The following is a 24,069-nucleotide window of genomic DNA, read 5'->3' as shown; positions in this document are numbered from 1 at the left end:
ATCAAGATCCTCGTGTTCATATCTACCTAATCATTAACCAGATTGCTGCTAGTCATTGACTTATATATTTGCATCCTCTCACCATCTGCTGAGTCATATGTTCCGCTAGTCACCCTGCTACCAGAGGACCACTGTGTAACCCATACTACTCTGGTAAGATCATCATCTGGTGATATCCTGGGCAAAGACTCCTAGTGCCCGTGACAGTAAGATCAGGCCATGACAGACCCAGGATCGGAACCAACAGCTAAAGAGATGCTGCAGTATCTGGTCACCCGTATTGAACAACAAGATGTTCGCCAACAACAGTTGTTGCAATTTTGTCAGGCTTTAGCCTCCCAAGGAACCCCTGTGCAAAATGTAGCAGCAACCGTTGAGCTTCCAGTGTCTCCATCTCCTTCCCCAGTGCCATCCCAGGTGTCCATCGCTTCCACGCTACACCTGCCTACTCCTTCTAAATATGATGGAGATCCCAAAACCTGTAGGGGCTTTCTTAATCAATGCTCGGTTCATTTTGAACTTCAACCTCATAACTTCTCTACTCATCGTTCCAGAGTGGCCTATCTTATCTCTTTGTTTTCCGGACAGGCTCTCGCATGGGCTTCCCCTCTGTGGGAGAGAAATGACCCTTTGTTGCAAGATAGTGCCAAGTTTATTTCCACGTTTCGAAGTGTGTTTGACGAACCTGGTCGTGTTATCTCTGCAGCTTCCAGTATCCTCCGACTACGCCAAAGATCTCGCACCGTAGCTCAGTATGTCATTCAATTTCGGACGCTTGTCTCTGAACTTCAGTGGAACACTGAAGCCTTGATTGCTGCCTTCTGGCAGGGGCTTTCTGATAAGATTAAAGACGCACTGACCTCACAAGAACTACCCTCCTCCTTGGATGAGTTGATTTCTCTTTGCCATCGTGTAGACATGAGACTTCGTGAGAGATTTTCCGAGAAAGTAACTTCCTATAAAGCACCTCTTCGCTTAGTACCTCAAGTTCGTCAAGCTCCATCTCCAGTAGTACCTATGGAGGTAGGTCGCTCCAAATTAACATCAGAGGAGAAGGAACGAAGAATAAAAAATAGACTCTGTATCTATTGTGCTGATTCTACTCACATGCTCAACTCATGTCCTAGGAAGTCGGGAAATGCCAGGCCCTAACCAGTTCTGGAGAGGTAAAGTTAGGGTCCCTGGAGTCCTCTCCATGTTCCACGAAAGTGAAAGTTTGTTCTTTTGATGTTACCGTTTCCTTTGCTACCAAATCCTTTGACACTCAAGCACTTATGGATTCTGAAACTGCAGGAAATTTTATCTCTAGTTCCCTAGTGAATCAATGGTCCCTACCAGTGATTTCTTTAAAGGTACCCATTACCGTTACTGCTATCGATGGATCACGTATAATTAATGGTCTCATTACTCAGAGTACGTCTCCATTGACTCTTCAAATTGGAGCCTTACACCAGGAAAAAATTTAATTTCTAATTCTTCCTGTTACTACCAGTCCTATCGTACTAGGCCTTCCATGGCTTCAACTTCATTCCCCTCAGATTGACTGGAACACTCCTCAAGTCACGTCCTGGGAGTCTGAATGTCATCATCGTTGCCTTTCTCAAGTCGTTCCACTCTAGATACAGCAATCCTCCATTTCATCGTGTCCACCGGGTCTTCCTCCACAGTATGCTTCCTTTGCCTATGTATTCGATAAGCTTCAGTCTGAACGCCTCCCTCCTCATCGATCTTGGGACTGTCCGATTGATCTACAACCAGGCAAGACTCCTCCTAGGGGCCGTGTGTATCCACTTTCTTTACCTGAGACTCAAGCTACATCTGAGTACATTAAGGAGAACCTCCAGCGAGGATTTATTCGACCTTCTTCCTCTCCCGCTGGAGCGGGATTCTTCTTCGTGAAAAAGAAGGATGGGTCATTACGTCCCTGTATAGATTTTCGTGGACTCAATGCCATTACCATCAAAAATCGGTATCCCATTCCGTTAATTACTGAGCTCTTCGATCGTATCAAGGGAGCCCGGATCTTTACCAAGCTGGATCTTCGAGGTGCCTATAATTTAATTCGGATCAGGTCCAGAGACGAATGGAAGACAGCTTTCAACACCAGAGATGGGCATTATGAGTACTTAGTTATGCCCTTCGGGTTGTGTAACGCTCCCGCTGTCTTCCAGGGTTTTGAGAATGAGATCTTCCGGGACCTGTTATATGTTTGTGTCGTCGTCTATCTGGACGACATATTAATTTTTTCTCAGGATCTGCCCTCTCATTATCAACACGAGGCAGAGGTCCTTTCCAGACTCCGAAGAAATTCTTTATTTTGCAAATTAGAAAAATGTTCATTCGAGTTGCCCCAGATTCAATTTCTGGGATATATTGTCTCCGGAGTTGGCCTTCAGATGGATCCAGAAAAGGTGAATGCTGTATTACATTGGCCCCAGCCAACTACTCTTCGTGCAATCCAACGTTTTTTAGGTTTTGCTAATTATTACAGACGCTTCATTCAAGATTTTTCGTCTATTGCATCTCCTATAGTGGCCCTAATTCGCAAGAGGGCCAACACTAAACAATGGTCCTCCGAGGCCCTTCAAGCTTTCCAGTGTCTCAAAGAGTCCTTCTCCTCCGCTCCTGTTCTTCGACAGCCTGATGTGACGCTTCCCTTCTTCCTAGAGGTAGACGCCTCTAATGTTGGCTTAGGAGCCATTTTATCCCAAAGATCGGAGCAACAAAAATTCCATCCTTGTGCCTTTTATTCCCGGGGTCTTCTACCCGCTGAGAAGAATTATACCATCGGGGACAAGGAGTTGCTGGCCATAAAAGCAGCATTAGAGGAGTGGAGATATTTGCTGGAGGGAGCTTGTCATCCTGTAACAATTTTTACAGACCATAAAAATTTGTCATATCTACAGTCAGCTCAATGTTTGAATCCTCGTCAAGCAAGATGGTCTCTTTTCTTTTCTCGGTTTGAACTTATTATAACCTTGAAACCAGCTGCAAAAAATAAAAAAGCAGACGCTCTATCCCGGGCATTCGTGACGTCCTCAGACGTTGAAGATGGTCCTAACCATTCTATATTAGATCCCAAATGTGTTTCTCTGGCCGCTTCATCCACCAAGGTGCTACCATTTGGGAGAACTCTCGTGCCTCCATCTCTTAGGAAGAGAATTTTGTCTTGGTTTCATTCTTCACGTTTTTCTGGACATTCTGGTGAACGTAAGACTTTCGAAATCCTTTCTCGAAGCTACTAGTGGCCCTCTATGAGGAGAGATGTCAAAGATTTCGTGGCTGCCTGTGAGTTATGTTCCCAGTTTAAAACTCCCCGCAGAACACCAGCGGGTTTACTTTAACCACTACCCATTCCTTCCAAGCCTTGGACCCATATTAGTATGGACTTTGTTACAGATCTTCCTCCTAGTAAAAAGTGTAATACCATTTGGGTAGTGGTGGATAGATTTTCGAAAATGGCACATTTCGTTCCTTTGACCGGTTTACCTTCTTCATCTACTCTGGCTGATCATTTCATCAAAGAGATTTTCCGAATTCATGGATGTCCTTCTGAGATTGTTTCAGATAGAGGAGTGCAATTCGTCTCCAAATTCTGGCGAGCCCTTTGTAAGACCTTGGGTATTCGCTTATCACTCTCATCTTCCTACCATCCTCAATCAAACGGACAGACCGAGAGAGTCAATCAAGATCTCGAGACTTTCATAAGGATGTTCTCCTCAGCCAACCAAGACAACTGGGTAGATTTGCTCCCATGGGCTGAATTCGCTCATAACAACATGTATCATGAGTCATCTTCAAGAAGTCCATTCTTTGTGGTTTACGTTCACCATCCGTCTTTCCCGGAATTTCCTGCCCTCCCTCCCACCCAAGTTCCTGCGGTAGAGACTGTTTGTCAGACCTTCAAAAATATTTGGTCTCAGGTTAAAACCTGTTTAAAGAAGACATCTGCCAGATATAAGTCCTTTGCAGATAAAAGGAGACGGGCTATTCCACCACTTAAAATTGGAGATCGTGTATGGCTATCAACCAAAAATATTCGTTTGAAGGTTCCATCTATGAAGTTCGCTCCTCGTTTTATTGGTCCATATAGGATCACTCAAGTGATAAATCCAGTTTGTTTCAAACTTCTACTATCTAAGAACCTTCGTATTTCCAACGCTTTCCATGTGTCATTACTCAAGCCTCTTATCATCAACCGTTTCTCTGTTCCTCCTTCAGCACCTCGGCCAGTTCAAGTTCATCAAGAAGAGGAGTTTGAGATCACTCATATATTAGATGCAAAAATTTTGCGAGGAGTTCTTCATTTCCTCGTTCATTGGAAGGGCTTTGGTCCCGAAGAACGTTTGTGGATTCGGGCAGAAGATCTCAACGCCCCAGCTCTTCTAAGAAAATGTTATTCTAAGTATCCGGGCAAACCCGGCTCCATGTGTTCTGTGCCCACCTTTAAAAGGGGGGTACTGTCACTCGCCCGACCGTGAGTGCCTCTTCACTGGTGCGTGGCTCTCCAGTATTCCTGCCAGCACCTATCCTGAACCGTGGCCGCCTGCCATCCTGATGGTCTGCGCATGCGCAGTTCCTGAGAACTCTTCTGACCTTTGCTTTTAGTTAATTGGTTGATCAGGCAACACTCCCTATTTAAAGCACCTGTGTTCATTACCTCGTTGCCTGATCTTGGAGTCTCATTTCCTGTGAGTCTCTGAAGGTGTTCCTGTGTACTTCTCCATGTCTTCAGCTTCCTGCTGATTCCTGCTCAACTCATTGCCGGTTTCCAGACCGCTTCAAGTCTCCCGTGTTCTACTGTGTCTTCAGTTCCCTGCTGATTCCTGCCGGTTTCCAGACCGCTACAAGTCTCCCGTGTTCTACTATGTCTTCAGTTCCCTGCTGATTCCTGCCGGTTTCCAGACCGCTACAAGTCTCCCGTGTTCTACTATGTGTTCAGTTCCCTGCTGATTCCTGCTCAACTCATTGCCGGTTTCCAGACCGCTTCAAGCCTCTAGTGTTCTACTCGTGTTCGCTATCTCCAGTGATTCCTGCATTGCTCATCGTTGTTCTATCGTGTCAAGTTCTCTGCCTGTGTGCTGACCCGGACCCTAATTACCGCTACCACTCACCTGTGGTTTCTTTACTCGTGCTGGCGTGCAGCCGCTCAGCTGTTCCTGTATCCTCTCGTGGACAGCCTGCTCAACTGAACCGCGGTATGCTTACTTTCTATTGACTGTATTCGTTTACTGCATATCCGCTTGGACTGTTCTTCACTTACCCACGGAATCCTCTATCTCCCTGAGACTGTGTTATTACTCTGCATATCTGCTGGGAAGTTTACCTCTTTGTTCAGTCGTGAGATACATATGCTAATTGACCTTCTGCTATTAGCCTGGACTCCAGTAGTGAATTCGTCTCTGTCAAGCAGCGCCTGCCACACCAACATAGACTTGTGCATATTGTTTGGGATCAAGTTCCTTGTGCTCTCAGTGTCTATATTCTATGTTTCCACTCATCAACACTTGTACACATCCTCACCTATTAAGCAGTGCTACAACTTGCTATACGCAGACCACTGACTTCCCCGCTACCTACCTGCACCTGGACAAGTCTTCTCACCATAAGCAGTGGTACAACTTGCTATACGCAGACCACTGACTTTCCCGCTACCTACCTGCACCTGGACAAGTCCTCTCACCATAAGCAGTGATATAACTTGCTATACGCAGACCACTGACTTCCCCGCTACCTACCTGCACCTGGACAAGTCTCTTCACCATAAGCAGTGGTACAACTTGCTGTACGCAGACCACTGACTTCCCTGTTACCTTCCTGCACTTCTTCATGTCCATCAAGATCCTCGTGTTCATATCTACCTAATCATTGACCAGATTGCTGCTAGTCATTGACTTTTCTATTTGCATCCTCTCACCATCTGCTGAGTCATATGTTCCGCTAGTTACCCTGCTACCAGAGGACCACTGTGTAACCCACACTACTCTGGTAAGATCATCATCTGGTGATATCCTGGGCAAAGACTCCTAGTGCCCGTGACAAGAAGCAGCAATAAGCTGGGAAAGTAGGAAACAGCCTAAAGTTTCGCTTACCAGCACCGAAGCAGAGTATATGGCTTTGATTGAAGCAGCCAAAGAAGCCCTTTCAATTTAATAGACTTTGGGCTACATTTACTAAAGTGCGGTTTTGAAAAAGTTGAGATGTTGCCTATAGCAACAATCAGATTCTAGCTGTCATTTTGTAGAATGTACTAAATAAATGATAGCTAGAATCTGATTGGTTGCTATAGGCAACATCTCCACTTTTTCAAACCTGCAGTTTAGTAAATATACCCCTTTTTGTGAACTACATAAGTACAGATGAGACTATCAGCATCAAATGTGATAACAGAGGTGCCATTCACTTGTCAACAAGTACCAAGTATCATGGCAGGTCTAAGCATGTTGCCATTAGACACCATCACCATCATCACCATTTATTTATATCATCATTTATTTATATCATCACCACTTTATGTAAGAACTTGCTGGGAAAAGATCAACTACCATAAGCTAACCGTTGCAAGTGAGCAGCATACAGCTTAATAAGGGACTTGATTCACAAGTGTTGATCACATGTTTAGAAATATTGATGTTTTTGCTGACATTATTTGTTGTGTTAACCCCATGTTTTCAATTACAGGAGAACTACATGAAGGTTTATAAATAAGGTTATGTGTGGTTTCACCTCCTTCTCACATTCCACTGACACCTATTACAAGTATTCACCAATAGGTTATGCCAATACTTTTTACTCTAAATAGGATGCAACTTTAAGGGTCATGCTTAACTTGCATCTGCACACCCTTACTGCACTCTACTTGCATGTGAATACCCCCCAATTCGCCTCCATAGGTTCAAGAGGCCTCAAGTGCAAGACATTTAATTCTAAACATGAACAAACATTTTACACATGGGCATTATGCAAAATTTGTGCAAAGCAGATTTTTATATTGCACAAATGGATTTACATCCTACTGTTAATATTGTATACAACATGTAGTATTTGTAGATTGTATATGAATATTTTGATTGAAGGCAAAGTTGTAGCCCTCTCTTTCAAAATTCTGTATTTGCCCCTGAGATAGATAACATAAGCATATTACTGGAGGAATACACATTTTTAGATAATGTGCTTTCCTTACTTATATACATGAATTAAAATAGAAAGAGCCTTGAGATTATAAGCATCATCTATTTGACACATTATTTAGATTGTTTCCTAATTTAGGTATCTTGTGCGTACTGGGATTTAGGCCCAGGCTCATTAAACTGAGTAAATTAACAATTACTGTGCATGCTTCTCTTATAGTACTAGATGTGATGTTTTTTTTAAAAAAAACAAACAAACAAAACAGTCATAGACTCTGGTTCATAACTATAGGGATTACTGCATACTCCCCAGCATACTAATAAATAGTGAAGCTATACACTGCAAAGCTTAATTTTTATGCAAGGTGTTTCTGAAAAAATGCAGGAATGTACAAATTTCCTACTCAGCTCTGTTGAATTAATTGTTCTTGTCCTGATTCCAAGGTCTGGTGACCTTAATCAGACATAATGGGCATGATTCATTAAGGAAAGTTAAGCAAAATATTAAGTAAGTTCTCTTACTCAAGTTTTCTGGACAAAACCATGTTGCAATGCAAGGGGTGAAAATTAGTTTATCATTTTGTACATAAGGAAAATATTGTCTGTTTTTTCATGTAGCACACAAATACTTGATAGCTTATTTGTACACTGAAATTTAAAATTTATATAGAACATGCCCTACCCCAAATATAAATCTACCATCACATTTTAAATTTACCTCTCCCTCCAAAGCAACATGGTTTTGCCTTACTTTTGCTCAACTTTCCTTAATGAATCAGGTCGAATGACTTCATGCTGAGCCTAGATAAAAATACTATTGTGCTATGTGTGCGATAAATTGAATTTAAAGCATAAACATCCATGTACACAGTGTTACATTGCACCAAGATAAACTTTAGGAACATTAACGAAAACTGTTGCATATGGGAAAAAAGGTGCAGAATGCCCTACTAACCAATCAGGTCTTTCCTTTCCTTTTCTAAAATTGTGTTACTGAAATGACAGTGAAAACCTGGGTGGATACAAGGGATTATTGTACAACTTCTTATACATCAGCTTTCAGAAATATCACCAATAGCATGGAAATAAAGAACCATAAACATAAACACACATTATGATGACGTAACATTGCATGTTACTTCATCATATATGCGCATTAGGGCAAAAGTCTCACATATCTACTATACCTTTCTAATATATGTTTTATTTTTAGCTGTCATATTATATCTTATAATATTCAAGAGACATCACTAACCACCAAATATCGAGCACAGAAAATAAAGATATGTTCTATAGAAGAATCTACAGAGTGTACATTAAGATCATTCCTATATTATGGGTGTCATGCAGAGGTGAACACAAGTAGCCGTTTTGTGCGTATATGTTGCACTTTATGACAAGAAAACACTTTATGGCTCAGAAAACAGGCGCATGCAATAGCGATTGATGCAAAGTTGTTCTGATCTTAGATGTATCAGCCCTTACCTCTAGGTGGCTGAACAGGGCGTGAGTGGGTATTTCGACTTTCCCCAATTTCCCCAATGAATAGTATGGGTGTGTTGACGTTATTGTGATCAGATGCAGACCTTGCAAACAGTCGTTTCTTTTGCACCTGCTCGACCATGGTGCAATACTAATGATAATACTAGTGATGACGATACTAGAGATGACGATACAAGAGATGACAATACAAAAGCTGACACTCACACACAGGATAGTGAAGTCGACAAGCAGTTGCATGATTGTGGAAATAGTCACTGAGCTGAAATCAGTGTTTTCTATCAGCCCACCATATATGTATGTGTGTACCTTATTTAAACAACAAAACTTTTCACAGTTATGGCATTGAGGGGTTTATTTAAGAGGCAGCAAAGAGCCAAAATGTCAGTGTACATGCCGGTAAAAGGCTCTTTCACCACTTTTTGCTATTTAAGATAAGGTTAACACTAGCGAAAATCAGAGATTTTTCCAGCTTTAACCCCATTAACAGAGCTTACCTCTGTCTCCATAAACCTATATGAGGACAGCAGCACTAGTTTATTTATTAAAATGCAAAAAGCTCTGCTATTTCTCCATTAGCTGGAAGCCTTAGGCTGCTCATAGAGAGCTTTTCGACCTTTTGGCTAAGATCAAGTGTAGTATCTGTTCTTATCAGTTTACCAACTACCCGGTGGAGGTTATGCTGAGTGTGGCTCATCCGATAGCGCACTCTAACATCGGTGAGGGGCTGATGTAGACTCTGCTGCATGGTGCACTTGTCTCTCTCCTGCCCAAAACCCAGAGGACATACCTGAGTGTGGCTCATCCGATAGCACACTCTAACCCTGGTGAGGAACTGTTTGAGACTTGTGTTACCCGATCAAAGCCGGCCAGGAGCAAGAAGACCGACCCCGGGGAAGAAGCGCTGACGACCCCTGCCTGCCGGGAAGAAGACGCCGGGAGCACCTCCAGCTGAAGAAGCCCTCCTCTCCTCGGGCCCTGCTCCAGCGGAAGAAGCGCCTCCTCTTCAGCGGAAGCCCCTGCTCCTCTCTACCCAGCGGGAGGATATCTGCACTACTCCCTCCACCCCGGAAGACCAGCCTCTCTGCCCCAGGAAGAGCCAGGACGATAGCCTCAGCTACTGCAGCTCCCGCCTCCACCCCTGCTCCTGCCCCTGGGAAGAAGGGAGAAAAGACCACCGCCCCGAAGCCTCTCCCCGTGGCCGGAACCTCTGCCTCCACTGCCCCTGCTACTGCTGGACAAGGCCAGCCCAGCCAGGACACCCCCCAGAAGACCCCCACTCTGGAACCCTGGATGAGGCAGACCGTGGTCCTGAAGTTGAAGGAAGTGGAAGGAAGGGTCCCAGACATGACGGCTGAGACCTTCGGTAAGAAGATGGTCCTCGACCAGGGCTTCTCCAAGGCTGAAACCCTCAGCGTGCAGAATTACCTGAAAGGGATCTGGTACATCACCTTCGCCTCCATTGCCATCTGTAAGAGGTACTGGGAGGCAGTGAAGACTGCGAGACCGGAGTCTCCCTTCTCCCGCTTTGTGGGGAACTGCCCCATCCAGAGAGAGAAGAGAAGAGTCACGGTCTCCATGAGAAATCCTCACACCCCTGGTAAAGACATCGCTACCTTCCTGAGCCGCTTCTGCTCCGTGGTCAAGGACCCCTCCAAGATCCTGGATGTCAACAGCTTCTGGACAGGCAAGTGGTCCATCATTATCAGACTGAGGAAGTGGTACATATAGAGGGCTAACGTACTGGGATCATAAATAGGCCCTTGAATATGTTTGTCGATTTAACTTATACTATATATTAAATCTTTTTTAGTCATATCTGTCTGGTTTCTTCCCACTAACAGTGTGTTTTAGTGAAGAAAAATGGAAGAATAAGGTTCTTAAGTTGCATTCACAGTAGATTATGCATTTATTTAATAAGAGCTCAATATGTACATTTACATTTAGTACATTTACATTTAGTCACATAACAATAACAAAGTTTAAAACTATGAAAAATGACATAACAATTAAAACATAAGTATGTTCTTTATTAAGAAGCTACAACATTCTCCTAATCAACAAGTGTAACAAATGAAATGACCCCTCCATCCCCAATGGCATAGATGGTGCAACGTAACAGCACAAGGAAAACCTTGTAAAGTAAGATGATGCACACGGGATGTGTAACACTGAGCAATGCAAAGCCATACGTATGTCATCATCTTCATGATATATATATATATATATATATATATATATATATATATGTAAGGCCGTTGTATGTCATCATCACCATCATAAGATATATATATATACAAGTTAACCCGTGCATGATACTCATGCATTCTAGTCAAATCAAGCTACTTATGGTGTTAAAAAGGTTCTTGTCATGCATTTGGGCCTAGCCTCCTCAGGGGAAGAGAGTTACTTCCCGACGCAAGCGCCCTTTTTCAACGTGGTTTTGTCCACATGTCACCACCTCATCCTTAATCTCCATCACCTCATCCTTCATCTTCATCGCCACATCCTTCATCAAGCTACTTAAGGTGTTAAAAACTCCCCACTGTCACCCCCGGCAACCACCAACCACTCCCAACTGTCACTTCTCCTTCAAGAAATATATAGGTCAGTGTATAACTCTGCCCAGCAGGTGGCGCTGCAGCTTGTTGTTTTTTTTTCACACACGCCACTAGGCATTTATATAGTAGATATTTTATATATATATATATATATATATATATATATATATGTATATGTATGTAAAGTCGTACATATGTCCTCAGATATATATTTATATATATATATATATATATATATATATATAAATGCTCAGGCACGGCTTTCTGAAAACTGAGCCCACCCGCTCTTTACTTTCACGCATCCTCAGATCTGAATCGAGGCAAAACGTCATTGTTGCGTTGTCGAATCTCGCGGGTTTTGAATTCCATAATTACCTCCCTCCCCAGGAGATCCAGCGCCAATTGCTCATACAGAAACAGGGGTAGCAGTGTTCTTGCCACTCTCCAGTCCCCAGTGACATTGCTCAGTGTCATTGCTTACACAGAAACAGGGGTAGCAGTGTTCTTGTCACTCTCCAGTCTCCAGTGCCATTGCTCAGTGCCATTGCTCATACAGAAACAGGAGGGGGTAGCAGTGTTCTTGACTGGAAATGATTGGAAATTAATGTTATTAAGGTTAATAATAATGTAGGGATAAAAAAAAGAGCCGAATTACGTGATTTTATACAAAAAAAGGGATTTTAGATGAAACACGAAGTTAATCAGATCCAAAACCAAAACTAATATATATATATATATATATATATATATATATATATATATATATATGTAAGGACTTTGTATGTCATCATCATAATAATATAAGGATGTTGTATGTCATCATCATCATAATATATATATATATATATATATATATATATATATGTGTAAAGCCGTACGTGTGTCATCATCCCCAGCTGTTTATATATACATATATGTATGTAAAGTCGTCCGTATGTCATCATCATCATCAGCTATATATATATATATATATATATATATGTATATATATATATGCAAAAATAGACGGAGGTGGATGCACTCAAATATCTACCAAACAAAGTAACAAAAAAGTGATGTGCATAGACCATATAGTAAGTTGCATATCCTCATTGTTCAAATACAATGAACAGACGAGCACCAACAAGCCAGAGTACAAAAATACAAAATAATTTTAATAGAATAATACAAAAAAGTCCTAAAAAAAATACATTACAAAACATTTCCTGCCCAATGATCATTTCAGTTCCATTTACTTTCCCGATGAAAGTAAAGGGAAATGAAACGATCGTTGGGTAGAAAATTTATTTTTTTCTTTACTTTTTTTGTATTTTTCTATTTTATTTCCTTTGTATTTTTGTATTCTGGCTTGCCGATGCTGGTCTGTTAATTTTTTAATTTTATTTGAACAATTGAGGATATATATATATTTTTATATATATATATATATATATATATATTGTGGCGAGGAGGCATATTTGCCACAGTTCCCGTATAAGAAAATAGGTAAAAACACAGCTAGCCTGCAGCAGACAGGGTTAAATTTTACCTGGGATCCTCTTTCGGCACATACACACACATGTGTTCCACATGGGTGTAAATGGTTTGTTTTGCTGTGATTTGTTTGTAGCGCTTGGGTTAAGGATAAAGACACTGTATTTGTAGGCGGGACCACAGATGCCAGTAAGTGGTCGTCTAGTAGTCTGGCTGTTTAGCCAGATGTAGGTGGTGGGAGATTTTGTGATACTATTGCTGGATATGACTGCTGTACCTTCGCTGAAACTGTTTAGCCATCCTGACAACTGCTAATAAACAGTGAAATGGTTCAGCAAACCTGTGTGAGATTCCAGTGAATGCAGTACTGTATCACAATGTATATATATATATATATATATATATATATATATATATATATATATATATATATATATATTGTCAAAGTCAGATAATTGGATGAAGTAAACCAAATTGATTAATATTGTTTTACCGATTTTGCGATTGCAATTAATATGCCACGTGTTATGATGTAATCGCACAGATTCATAACACACATTTACATTCGCACTTACACTTGCAGATAATACACATATATTAAGGTTCCAAACCACATTTATTTATTAGCAAAATGTATTAGATTGTTTATTTATGCATAGATATTACTATAGTAAAGGTATTTATGGTTGAGGTCTTGCAAAAGGTAAAGATTTTGTTCTCATATTAACGCTTATTTCACCAGCATTAACATGGTTTGGACAGAGTAGCGATCGCATATAGCGGTCGCAAGATATAAGCAATATGAGAGTAATACTCAAAAGTGCTTTGTGTGAGGGTCAGTTTGAACTGGTTATTCAGAGTGAAGACACGTAGTTGGGGGAAGTTGCCCCTTACCCACTTGAACTGACCTATGACATCATCATCATCATCATCAACATTTATTTATATAGCGCCATCAGATTCCGTAGTGCTTTACAATTGCTAACAAACATTAATAAGACAATACTGGGTAATACAGACAGAGAGGTAAGAGAACCATGTTCGCAAGCTTACAATCTATAGGACAATGGGAGTTTGAAACACAAGGGCATGTGCTACATCATATTGCACAATGGACCAGCTAGAATGCAAAGGTAAAAGTATTGAGTGGGCTGTGTGTGTGGCAATGTTGGTCAGAGGGTTGTTGTCTTGCGTTCGCTGTGTAGAGAATGGTAATAGGGTAATCTAGAGAAATTAAGATGGTGGTTGAGGAATATCATAACCTTGTCTGAAGAGGTGGGTTTTCAGTGAACGCTTGAAGGTTTGAAGACTAGAGGAAAGTCTTACTGTACGAGGGAGGGAATTCCACAAAGTGGGTGCAGCCCGGAAAAAATCCTGTAACCGAGAATGGGAGGATGTGATGAGAGTGGAAGAAGGACGTAGATCTTGTGCAGACTTGTGCAACTGGAATATCATTAACCCTGGACCAATGAAGACCTCACTAAGTGTTATCTGTATGCATAGTGACATCATCAGTGTTTTTTTCTATACTGAAGCTGCATACAAGCATGCTGGCCCATTGCTCTCTCTCTGATCCTGGCTACATGTATCCCCTGACTGTATCCCCTGGGCCTGGGTAAAGCACTATAAGGAAAATGTAATGTATTTGGTGTTTTTATACTTTCCTGCTTTATTGTAACATCTTTAATGCATAATAATGACTTGCTGTAAATCCTGCTATATTTTGCAATTAAATATCTTTGTGCTTTGGAACCACAACAATCGCATTGGACAATGTTTTATTGGTAAGCGATAAAATGACTTTAATAATATGTATGTATGTAAAGCTGTTTGTATTGTATTATCTTTGCATCCATACACATATCAGTATGTGACTTGTATGTGGCGTATCTTGCTCATGCCGAGTGAAATGTTTCATTAGTTACGTGCAACTCTGCATGGACCACAAATATACAATCATTTTACGTGCACTTTCTCCAATCGTATTTTGCATGTGACCTGTGTTCCACAGTGCATCTATGTGTCCTAATCTTACAAAAATAATAGCTATCAAAAGAATTTCCTATAGGATTTGGTATATATTTGCTCTTAACAGTAGGCAGTTACTGTAAACAAAAACAAGTAACATACATTTTCATCTGCACCAAAACTGTAATTTAGATAGGCAACATTGAGCTGTGATTTGTGCTACATTATGCTGGAAAATGCAGTTTGTGTATATATATATATATATATATATATATATATATATATATATATATATATATATATATATATAGAACACAATAATTGATACACTCAGGCGCTGTCTATCACATCGGTAACAGTTATAAAATATTCAGAGAATTTAAGTACAATAATGTTAAGTACAATAATAGTCCCAATGTATCAGAAAAATCCACAATCACTTTACTCTTGTGTGAGTGGCAGCCACACACAGCCTGAATCCAGATGGTCAATCCAGAAGAAATAGTTCACTGAAACAAAGCACAGGCAGGGCGCCTCATAGTGTAATACCAAGATGATAATAGACGGAAATATGTATATATATGCGTACCGTCAAATTTGATCTGTAAGACTTTAGAAACGAGTGGATCTTCTTTGAGCACTGTAGCTCTGGATCTCAACTCAGGAGCAATAAAGAAATGTGGAAAAAGGCAAACATAGCGTAATATTGTAGTGTTAAAGGTAATACAACACGTGAGGCTTGAAAACACCACAGCAACTTGAAAGATGTAATATCTAATGTTAGCCCGGGTGCATATATTCTAGCCAGAAAGAAGCAACACCACATCTATGTGTGAATAGAAAATCATATGCGTACCAGATAGCTGGAAATCAAATAACCTCAAAGGTAACAGTCAGGAGATGTTTCCTTGGAGACAGCCATATTCCTATAGAGAACCACACTCCTCCAACGGCGGTATAATAAAATGGAGGAGAATAGAATGTAATGTATATATAAATTTTAATAAAAAGATAAACACTTAACTCACATATAGTTCAAGGAACACAGCTGATCCACAGCATATATATCATATATATCAGTTTTCAGGTGTTTTTTCGGCAGTTTTAAAACCGCCGGCTTAGCTAAAGGCCAAACCCCCATGAAAACGGCCAGAATGAACATTTTTAAAAGCCACCACTTTACAGATCGCCATTCCAATTCTAACAATGATGAACATGCAAACAGCATGTTTGAGCTATCAAGCCTATCAGTGATTTTTTTTCTGGCAGTTTTGATGGTGGTTTTAGCCGTTTTTGTTGGTTATACCTTCTGATGTTATTAAAGGTGTGAGCGGTGTTAATGTGGATGTTAAGCCACAACACTTTTAAACTTAAACAGGTTTCTGTTTATTGAACGTTGAGTAACAGATATATGCAGGTACTCACTGTAATTTGCAGACTTGTTAGTACAGCAGGCAATAACAGTTGAATGCAGTTGTATGCACTTATACAGTTGTATATACAGGCTTGTAGATATGCAGGTGCGGGCTTGTAATGCACTCTTGTACTTATACAGTTGCAGGACTCTTTAGTATACTGCACAGCTGTGCAGGAACTTATTATGGGCACAGACTCTCCTATTATTATCTATGGAGCATCCGGTCACATATAAGGACTTTTGGGGTACTTTATATATTGGTGCCATGCAGCTATTAGAACTGCAACTGTCCCCATGCACTGTCTGACTGAGAGTAACAACGCGAAGCCGAACTTCCAGTTTGAGGGGTTTGCATGTGCAAAAGAAGCGCTTTCGGACAGTGTAATTCTGCTCCACTTCCTGTCTCCTCCTAGACCATGAATGCAGGAGACCATGAAAGCGCTCCTAATACTAACAGTTTTCAATCTGCCACACATAGCCAGACATTTTACATCGCAGCCTCAAACAGCGATGTGTGGCGGTTTTAAACTACCACCAAACATGATTCTTAATAAATTTACTCCCAATTTTTTTAGCTGTTTTAAAACCATTGTACATCACCCAACATCGCTGGGGGTTTCACCTCCAAACTGCAGGTTTTACTATTCATCAGATTGGCAGGTGAAAACCCAAACTGCTTGCGATGTGTGGTGGTTTCAAAACCCCTAAATTACCAAAAGCGTATGTGGTTTAAGGCAAAATGCCGGGTAAAATTGGATTATCCTCTATAATGTAATGTAAAATAATAGTGTAATTCAAATAAAACTCTGCACCCTTATGAATTAAGATACTGATCTGAGCCCCTTATGAAATAAAATAATGCTGTATTGTAGAGGCCATCATTTTTTCTGTAATGCAGTACTTGTAATAAATACTTGCCTGAATATTTTTTTTCTTTCCGTGATTTAAAGCAGGGCAGCACGGTAGCTAAGTGGTTAGCACTCCTGCCTTACAGCGCTGAGGTCATGAGTTCAATTCCCAACCATGATCTTATCTGTGTGGAGTTTATATGTTCTCCCCATGTTTGCGTGGGTTTCCTCCGGATGCTCCGGTTTCCTCCCACACTCCAAAAACATACTAGTAGGTTAATTGGCTGCTATCAAAATTGACCTTTTTCTCTCTCTCTCCCTGTCTGTGTGTGTATGTTAGGAAATTTAGACTGTAAGCTCCAATGGGATAGGGACTGATGTGAGTGAGTTCTCTGTACAGCGCTGCAGAGTCAGTGGCGCTATATAAATAAATGATAATGATGATGATGATGATGAGGAGGATTTGACGTAATCCATATGGAGAATTAGCAATAAAACATTTAAACTAACCAGAAAGAAATCGTAAAGCTCCTGGCGCAACATGAGTTAATGTTTGGAAAGCCTGCCTGCCAGGGATGATGCAAGGTTGCTCGGCGCCCTAGGCAAAGCTTAAGCTTTCCGTCCCTCTTCCTTCCCAAAAATCTCACTTCCCATCCCGTAACACACTTAACATTTCTAAAATAAAAATAATAAGTCTTACCTCATCCTGACTGGCAGGTAAGGCTGCAGTCCAGGTGCACTGATGTTCAGATGTACTAATGACCGACGCAGAATGCTGTCCAGGCTTCACTGCTGCCCAGGAGCAAACACAGGATTTGATAGAGTGGGGTCTCCAAATGCTAGATTGCAGAACAAAACAAAAAAAACTTGACATCACTTATCTGTTACACACTGACAGGTCCCTGGCTGCCCAACAACTTTCCTCACACATGCCCATCTGCCCACTAGTTATTCTCACATATGCTACCCCTTGCCCATCAGCTTTTGTTATATATGTAAGCCGCATAACACCAGCTTTACTCACGTGTCCCCCTGCCCACCAGCTTATCTCTCATATACACGGCTGCCCTAAGCACCCTAGCCAGCTTTTTGCCCATCAGCTTTTCTTTAAAATCCCCCCCCCGTCCACCTTCTTTTCTCAAACATGCTCCCCTGCCAAACTGCTTTCCTATCACATGCCTCCTTGCCAACCAGATTTTTTTACACAAGCCCTCTTGCCCACAAATATTTAATAAACAGCGTAATGCTTAATGGTTGAGCAACCATTTTCTTTTTTAGTATTTGCCCACTACTTGTCTCTCCTCTGTTGCTGTCTATTAATGTATTATGTAGATGCAAAATTAAATATACTAACACTTGCAAATATATAGAAGAAGGTAATCTAAATGATCTAGATAACCTAGACCGCTCTATATTTATTTGAATTTGTCAATATATTCTGTAGGTGTAAAATTAATTATACTAACAGAAAGCAACAGAGGAGAGTCAAATAGAGGGCAAATGCTAAAAAACATAAATGGTCCCTCAACTCTTCTAGAGTAGTCCCGGCTTGGTGAGTTACAGCTCTGCTTCATTACGCATGGCTGCAATTTACAGTGATGTGTAAGGTTTGTCACTGCACTATTTTAATGCATAGACCCCATAGTAGCTCATGGGGATTTCTGAGTGTAATCCCCCCTGCCTCCCCCACCACCGTTTTCTCTATCCACATCTCCCCTAGTTTTTCCAGCCTCCCCCCCCCCATTTTCTGTAGCATCCATCCTCTCACCCCCCATTATCTGTGGCATCCCCCCATTTTCTGTAGCATCCTTTCTCCCTCCCATTTCTATAGCATCCATTCCCCCCTTTCTATAGCACTAATGCCCCCTCTTTTATAGCATCCATTCTTCCCCTCTTTCTATAGAATCCATCCCCCCCCCTTTCAATAGCATCCATTCAACCCTCCTTTCCATATCATCCATTTCCCCCCCCTTTCTATAGCATCCACCACACCATTTTCTGTAACCTCCCTTCCCCCTCTCTTTCTATAGAATTCATTCTCCAACCCTTTCTATAGCATTCACCCCACACTTTCTGTAGCCCCCCTTTCTGTAGCCTCCCACCTTTCTATAGCCTCCCCCCTTCTAGAGCATCCATCCCCCTTTCTATAGCATCTATTCCCCTCTCTTTCTATAACATCTTCCCCCCTTCTATAGCTTCCATTCTCCCCCCCTTTCTATAGCAGCCATCCCCCTTTTTCTATAGCCTCCGTTCTCCCCTTCTTTCCATATCTTCCATACCCCCCCTTTCTGTAGCCTCCCCCCCCTTTCTATAGCATCCACTCTCTCCCCTTTGTATAGCATCCACCACCCCTTTATATAGCATCCTTTCTCCCCCCTTTTTATAGCAACCCCCCATTTTCTGTAGCATCCATTCTGCCCCCCTTTCTCTGTAGCACCCCCCTGTTTTTTGTAGCCTCTTCTTTTCTGTACTCACCTTCACTTCTCCAATTTCCTTCCTTTCTCTTTTGTCTGCCTCTTGTTTGTTGCTTCTTTCTTCTGTCTTCTGCCTGAGTCCTTTCGGTTCCTCTACATGCTACCATAAGCCGGGAGCCGACAGCGGGCAGATTTTAAAATGCAGTGCTGGACTGTAGCAGCACCACATGTTTCTGCAGGAGAGCTATATTATGGTCGGGCAATCTACGCTGGATGATCGCACCGCCCGCATTAATTTAAGTAATTATTAATATTATTAATAATTATTGTCTCCCCAGCCACAGTGCCGACCCCAGAGGCCAGTGCACTAGGCAGCTGCCTAAGGCTGCCTAATGGTGGCGTCAGCCCTGCTGCCTACTTAATAGCCAAGCAGCCAATCAGGAGCATTATCCCAAGGAACAATGAAGATTTTTATTGAATTACACTATGAGGCCCATTTTTTTTCTCCTAAGGGGTCCAAAATTTTGTATTGGCTGCTTTTGTGTCCAAGTACCTGCTTACACTTGAGGTGGCACAAGAGCAACCACTGTAGTTCAACATTTTAACCCTGGTACTCACAGATGAAGGGGCCGTTCGTTTGTACCGATGCTCAGTACACAGGGCTGTTACAGAAGAGGAGGGAGGTTTTTTTTTTTACATTCTTTGGGGGAGATTCAATTCCCCAAGTTGTTCTTCAGAACAACACGGGGCGTGCATTATTACCATTACTACAGTAATTAATGCACATTATTACCGTTACTACGGTAATTTATGTGCATTATTACCGTTAGTACAGTAATTTCAACACTGATTTTTGCTCACGGCTCCCTGAGCCGCAAGCAGAAATCCATGTTAAAATTACTGTACTAACGGTAATGATGCGCACCCCGCATTGTTCTTTAGAACAACGCGGGAATTGAAGCTGCCCCCTTTTTTTAATTATTTCTTTTTCCCTGTTCTTACAGGCAAGATTGCTCAAACAGCAACTTAAATTTAACATTTTATATTCTTTAAATGAGAAAAATCGGGACAGGGATGTGTAGTGTAGCAATAACAGTGTTTCTTACGTCTTTTTTTCACTATTTTGCTCTTTAGTAAATGTACCCCTAAGTATTATCCATTGTGGTGTCCTGTCTATAAAACGATTTTTCATCCACTACTGCACATTTAGTGATTCATTCAATTAAACAATGTCCAGATCAATTCACGGCAAATGTATGTCTGCTATTAATGCATTTTGCATACAATAGTAAAATGTGAATGATACATACTATTGTTGCTCCTGCAGTTCATTGTGGGAAAATCTCCATGATTATGTCATAAGAATTGTGCCTGGATAATATCAATATCATCTATAATATTATATATTTTACATATTTTGCTCTTGAAATACTATTTTTTATTCCTAAAAAAGCAAAAATAATAATATATTTCTAAAAACAACAATATATAAAAATTATGTGCATGCACTCTTCAATGTAATGTAAAATGTATTTTTTTTCTTTTTCTCTCTTTTTCTTCCCTTTTTGATGTCTCTAGTAGGGTTGAGCGGGCTCGGATTCCCGAAATCCGAACACCCCCGAACAGTGCCGATCCGAGGCTGGATCCAAGCACTGTTCGGGGATTCCCGCCCGACGCAAAACTCAAAACGAGGCAAAACGTCATCATCCCGCCGTCAGATCTTGCGAGATCCGGATTAATATTATTCCCCGCTGCCCGCCGCCATCTTCACTCAGGCATTGGAGCTTGGATTGAAAACAGCTTTCAGACTTTTGCCTTGAAAAAGCCAAGAAGCGTTGGCGTTTTGTTTCACCTATCCTCATTGCCTCTTATTTCAATCAAGAATCGCTCCCCAGTTTTTACTAGGTAGGGTATTTCACATAACCCCAGCGATTCTTGTTACTCAGTTCGGGGGTGTTCACTGATCCTGCAGTATAAGTCCATTGGTACTGCTATATAACAAAGTTCACTGATCCTGCAGTATAAGTCCAGTGGTACTGCTAAATAACAAAGTTCACTGATCCTGCAGTATAAGTCCATTGGTACTGCTATATAACAAAGTTCACTGATCCTGCAGTATAAGTCCATTGGTACTGCTATATAACAAAGTTCACTGATCCTGCAGTAAAAGTCCATTGGTACTGCTATATAACAAAGTTCACTGATCCTGCAGTATAAGTCCAGTGGTACTGCTATATAACAAAGTTCACTGATCCTGCAGTATAAGTCCATTGGTACTGCTATATAACAAAGTTCACTGATCCTGCAGTATAAGTCCATTGGTACTGCTATATACAAAGTTCACTGATCCTGCAGTGTAAGTCCATTGGTACTGCTATATAGCAAAGTTCACTGATCCTGCAGTATAAGTCCAGTGGTTCTGCTATATAACAAAGTTCACTGATCCTGCAGTATAAGTCCAGTGGTACTGCTATATAACAAAGTTCACTGATCCTGCAGTATAAGTCCATTGGTACTGCTATATAATAAAGTTCACTGATCCTGTAGTATAAGTCCATTGGTACTGCTATATAACAAAGTTCACTGATTCTGCAGTATAAGTCCATTGGTACTGCTATATAACAAAGTTCACTGATCCTGCAGTAAAAGTCCATTGGTACTGCTATATAACAAAGTTCACTGATCCTGCAGTATAAGTCCAGTGGTACTGCTGTATAACTCCAGTCCAGTGGTACTGTCCTGTGCCGCATATAATTTTTAAAGCCTTTGCCGGGTGTGTGTGGTTTAGGGGTACGCTAAAATACAAAAGTACAAAAATTTGGAGGATAAAGTGGGGAAAGATCAAGACCCACTTCCTAATAATGCTGAAGCTGCTGCCACTAGTCATGACATAGACGATGAAATGCCATCAACGTCATCTGGCAAGCCCGATGCCCAATCTCCTAGTACAGGGCATGTAAAATCCAAAAAGCCCAAGTTCTCCAAAAATAGCAAAAAGAGAAACTTAAAATCATCTGAGGAGAAACGTAAACTTGCCAGTATGCCATTTACTACACGGAGTGGCAAGGAACGGCTTAGGCCCTGGCCCGTGTTCATGACTAGTGGTTCAGCTTCACACAACGATCTAAGCCCTCCTCCTCACCCCCCTCTAAAAAATTTAAGAGAGTTAAGCTGTCATCAAAAACACAGCAAACAACTCTGCCTTCTAAAGACATGGCATCACCAATCCCCAAGGAGAGTCCAAGGGTGTTGGTGGTTGCGAAGCCTGACCTTCCCATCACTGTACGGGAAGAGGTGGCTCCTTCCACCATTTGCAGCACGCCCTCTGCATATGCTGGAAGGATCACCCACAGTGCAGTTACAGATTTGGATAATGAAGGTGTCAATGTTGTACACCTGGAGGAGGATATTGATGTAGCTGGCGCTGAGGAGGAACTTGACGAGAAGGATGCTGATGTGGTTTTCTTAAATGAGGCACCAGGGGGGGAAACAGTTGTTGTCAATGGGATGAAAAAGCCCATCGTCATGCCTGGCCAGAAGATCAATAAATCCACCTCTTCGGTCTGGAATTATTTCTATCCCAATCCGGACAACAAATGTATTGCCATATGTACCTTATGTAAAGCTGCAATAAGCAGGGGTAAGGATCTTGGCCACCTAGGGACATCCTCCCTTATACGTCACCTGAAGAACCTTCATAAATCTGTGTTTAGTTCAGGAACTGTGGCTAGGACCGTAAGCAGTCCAGGAACACCTAAATCCCTTAGTGCCGTTGGATCCACACCAGCAACACCCTCCTCGTCAATTTCCTCCTCGATCTGGATCGGAGATAGTCCTGCAGGCCATGTCACCGGCATGACTGAGTCCTCTTCAATCCGGGATTTTTCCGGAGGATCCTGCAGCGGTACGCCTATTACTGTCGCTGCTGCTGTAGCTGCTGGTAGTCGGTCATCTTCCCAGAGGGGAAGTCGTAAGACCGCTACGTCTTTCACTAAGCAATTGACCGTACAACAGTCGTTTGCCATGAGCATGAAGTACGACAGCATTCATCCTATAGCAAAGCGGATAACTGCAGCCTTGACAGCTATGTTGGTGTTAGACGTGCATCCGGTGTCCGCCATCAGTGGAGTGGGATTTAGAAGGTTGATGGAGGTATTGTGTCCCCGGTACCAAATCCTGTCTAGATTCCACTTCACTAGGCAGGCGATACCCGGGATATACAGAGAAGTACGAAAAAGTGTCCTCAGTGCTCTGAAAAATGCGGTTGTACCCACTGTCCACTTAACCACGGACATGTGGACAAGTGGTTCAGGGCAAACTAAGGACTATATGACTGTGACAGCCCACTGGGTAGATGCATCGCCTTCCGCAGCAACAGCAGCAGCAGCATCAGTAGCAGCATCTCCGAAACGCCTGCTCGTTCCAAGGCAGGCAACGTTGTGTATCACCGATTTCAGTAAGAGGCACAACGCCGACAACCTCTTAAAGAAACTGAGGGAAATCATCTCGCAGTGGCTTACCCCACTTACACTCTCCTGGGGATTTGTGGTGTCGGACAACGCCAGTAACATTGTGCGGGCATTACATATGGGCAATTTCCAGCACGTGCCATGTTTTGCCCACACAATAAATTTGGTGGTGCAGCATTATCTTAAAAGTGACAGGGGTGTGCAGGATATGCTTGCGGTGGCCCGCAAAATTGCGGGATACTTTCACCATTCTGCCACTGCCTACCGAAGACTGGAGCACCATCAAAAA

At 41.8% G+C, this 24,069-nt stretch overlaps 1 protein-coding gene and 1 pseudogene across 5 annotated transcripts in view; one reads left to right on the top strand and one right to left on the bottom strand.

The window, feature by feature from the left end:
• Window positions 1-24,069, bottom strand: part of CNIH2 (cornichon family AMPA receptor auxiliary protein 2) — a 111,482-nt gene that overhangs the window by 54,847 nt on the left and 32,566 nt on the right. For 3 of the 5 annotated variants that reach the window (XM_075188749.1, XM_075188750.1, XM_075188751.1), the window contains exon 1: window positions 17,598-17,786. The exons of the other annotated variants lie outside the window; for them this stretch is intronic. In XM_075188749.1, the coding sequence (XP_075044850.1) occupies window positions 17,598-17,771 (174 nt within the window). In that variant the 5' untranslated portion in view covers window positions 17,772-17,786. Of the gene's footprint in view, window positions 1-17,597; window positions 17,787-24,069 lie in introns of those variants that run through there. 5 annotated transcript variants of the gene reach the window in all.
• On the top strand, window positions 9,234-9,344 carry LOC142104729 (U2 spliceosomal RNA; annotated as a pseudogene).

This window comes from Mixophyes fleayi, chromosome 10 (assembly GCF_038048845.1).
Source record: "Mixophyes fleayi isolate aMixFle1 chromosome 10, aMixFle1.hap1, whole genome shotgun sequence".
Classification (NCBI taxonomy): domain Eukaryota; kingdom Metazoa; phylum Chordata; class Amphibia; order Anura; family Limnodynastidae; genus Mixophyes; species Mixophyes fleayi.
Note: the sequence above shows the minus strand (reverse complement) of the source record. Positions and strands in the feature narration are given on the sequence as shown.